Raw genomic sequence first — 2,390 nt, 5'->3', positions numbered from 1 at the left:
ACGCACCGCATGCACGGACCGCCCTCACAGGTCTCCGGCAGCCGCGGCCCACCGCCAAGCCTGCACGACAACTACGCAAAAACAAGGCAAGGGACAAAGACAAAAGAAACTGTACGAGTGCGGCAGCAACAGCCCGAATGCGCCAACGGGAAACCAACACACTGCGATGCCAAGAGAGTGAGAAAGACACGCCACACGCCACGCACGCACAGTGGCAGCTACAGATCTGTTCAAGGAGCTGCCACAACAGCGTACGTATGTGGAAAACACAAAAATTAAAAAAAAAAATCCTGCGACAGCGCGCCCAACACATCTTGATGCAATCCACGTTTTTCTTATTAATCATTTAAAATTAAAATGGAATCCACACAGCGTTTTGTTTTCTTGATTCTTGTTCAAGTCCTTAGAAGTTACCGTCCCTTAGAATGGTCGGCGTTATGACGACGTCTAGGAAAGACAAATGGTGGCCCGGTCCCCCGCACTGCCGCGGCCCGCAAAGCGTGCAAACACGCTACAGCTTGGAGCGCTTCTTCTCAGCGGCGCGGACAACGGAGTGGCCCTCGCCGGCCGGCCTCTCCTCCCCAGTCAGGAAGCGCCTCATACGCTCCTCCACGCACACGCCCGCATTCCCCAGCGCCTCCGACACGGGGAAGTGGTGTGGGGTGAGAGCCAGCAGGTGCACGCATGGGACGGCGGCGGCGAGCGCGCTAGCGTCGCCGTGCTCCTTCTGCTTACGCATGTGGTCGAGCAGCACACGCTGCACCTCCTCCTCGTCCCGGTAGGACGTTCGGCCACAAATCACCAGGACATCCCCCAGCAGCTTCTGGCCAGCGCCGCGGCGGCGCATGTTCTCCACCACCACCATCTGCAGCAGCCTGCCAAGCGTCTTGTTGAAGCGGATGGTCTGCTCGTCAAAGGAACCCTCGCCGGTGATCATGCAGTCGCAGCGCTGCAGCTTCGCCGGAAGACCCAGGAGCTCCGCAACAACGTCGGCGCCGGACATCCACTTCGCGCCCGCGACGTAGCGGAAGAGGCCGCTCATGCCGCCGGCGCCGCCACCGCCGTGGGTGTGGCGAAGAGCATCGAGGCGTCGCTTCACCTGCTCCTCGCTGGCACGCTTCCCGTGCAGGTCGCTCCGCGCAACCGCAGCGGAGGCGCTCAGCATGCCACGCTCCAGCCGAGCCAGCACCGACTCCCGGTGCGCCTTGTCCCACGTGGAGGAGCACTTCTGCGGGCCAAAAATCGCCGTGGCGCCGTCCGGGCCAACCAGCGGGCTGGCCACGTCACCGATCAGGCGCACCTCCTTGCAGTACGGCTCCTTCCTGCTGCCCTCCGCGGCGCACAAGAACATCTTCTGGAACGCCCGTGTGGGGCGCACACCCACGAGGCGCTCCAAGTCGCCACCCACAAACGGTGTCTTCAATGGCTGAGCTCCACCAACCTTGCTGTCCACGAGCATCTCCACACCGAGAGCCTGCAGCGCGCCAAGCCCGCCGTCGTTCGTGGCACTGCCGCCAATGCCGAGAAACACCGTCACGCCGCCGTCAGCATCGCGGCCGTGCATGCGGTGCTGCTCACTCGCCACATACTCCACGGCGTACTTGATGAGCTGGCCCACGCCATAGCTCGTCGTGCGAAGCGGGTTCCGCTTCTCCTCCGGCACCATCGGCAGGCCCGAGGCAATGGCCATCTCCACCACAACCACGCGGTTCGCCACGTCGCACGCAAAGTACGGTCGGTAGGTGCTGCCGCTGCAGTTCAACGGCTCGCCCAACGGGCCAACAACAAGCGGCGGCTGCGGCTGCCCGGCGGTGCCAGTGGTACCAACAGTTGGCACCTCCACCTTGCTGAAGGTGTACGGCGACGACAGCTGCGAGTGGTCCGGGAAGAGCAGGCTGTCCAGCAGGCCGGCGCCACCGTCGGACATGGGGCAGTGCACAACATCCGCCCGGGCAGAACCGCCCTTCTCGACACCGCGGAACGCCCGCTCAATGGCAAGGCCGGCGTCGCACGCGGTGAGCGTCCCCTTAAAGGAGTCACAGCATGCCAGCACGCGCTCCCACGAATACTGCGTCGTCGAAGAAGGCATTTGAATTAATTATCGAATGAGTACTCACCTCGGATTTACTGGCTGTTCTTGCTCTCTGGGTTGTCATTCGCCGTCGCCGCCAGCACGTCAAGAGGGCAGGAAGAGAAGGCAAAGAGGAGAATCGGCGCAGGAGGAGGGCAAGGCAATGACAGACACACGCGTCAAGGTGTGGTGGAAGCTGCATACCGGGAGACACACGCCCGCGGAGCACAAGCATAGAGAAGGCGAGGGAAGCAGAGACAAACAGAAATCGTGGAGAGGCAGCATGCAGGGAGACGCGCGGGGGGAGACGCGCGGGGGA

At 62.6% G+C, this 2,390-nt stretch overlaps 2 protein-coding genes across 2 annotated transcripts in view; both read right to left on the bottom strand.

Moving 5' to 3' along the window:
- Positions 1 to 511: 511 nt before the first annotated feature.
- On the bottom strand, positions 512 to 2,089 carry TraAM80_09585 (putative glycerate kinase; the record flags this gene model as incomplete). The annotated part of the gene is made up of 1 exon (XM_029386260.1): positions 512 to 2,089. The coding sequence occupies one exon, from the start codon at positions 2,087 to 2,089 to the stop codon at positions 512 to 514; it is 1,578 nt and encodes a 525-aa protein (XP_029233884.1).
- An 87-nt stretch (positions 2,090 to 2,176) lies between these two features.
- The window catches only part of TraAM80_09584 (glycerate kinase), a gene marked incomplete at both ends in the record, with an annotated part of 426 nt that continues 212 nt past the window's right edge, over positions 2,177 to 2,390 (bottom strand). The window contains one exon of the mRNA XM_029386259.1: positions 2,177 to 2,390. This exon is cut by the window's right edge and continues 212 nt beyond it. Coding sequence (XP_029233883.1) covers positions 2,177 to 2,390 — 214 coding nt within the window.

The sequence above is a fragment of the Trypanosoma rangeli genome, assembly GCF_003719475.1.
Source record: "Trypanosoma rangeli strain AM80 chromosome Unknown Tra_15.4_contig_00624, whole genome shotgun sequence".
NCBI lineage: Eukaryota > Euglenozoa > Kinetoplastea > Trypanosomatida > Trypanosomatidae > Trypanosoma > Trypanosoma rangeli.
This window is presented reverse-complemented; position numbering and strand designations above follow the sequence as displayed.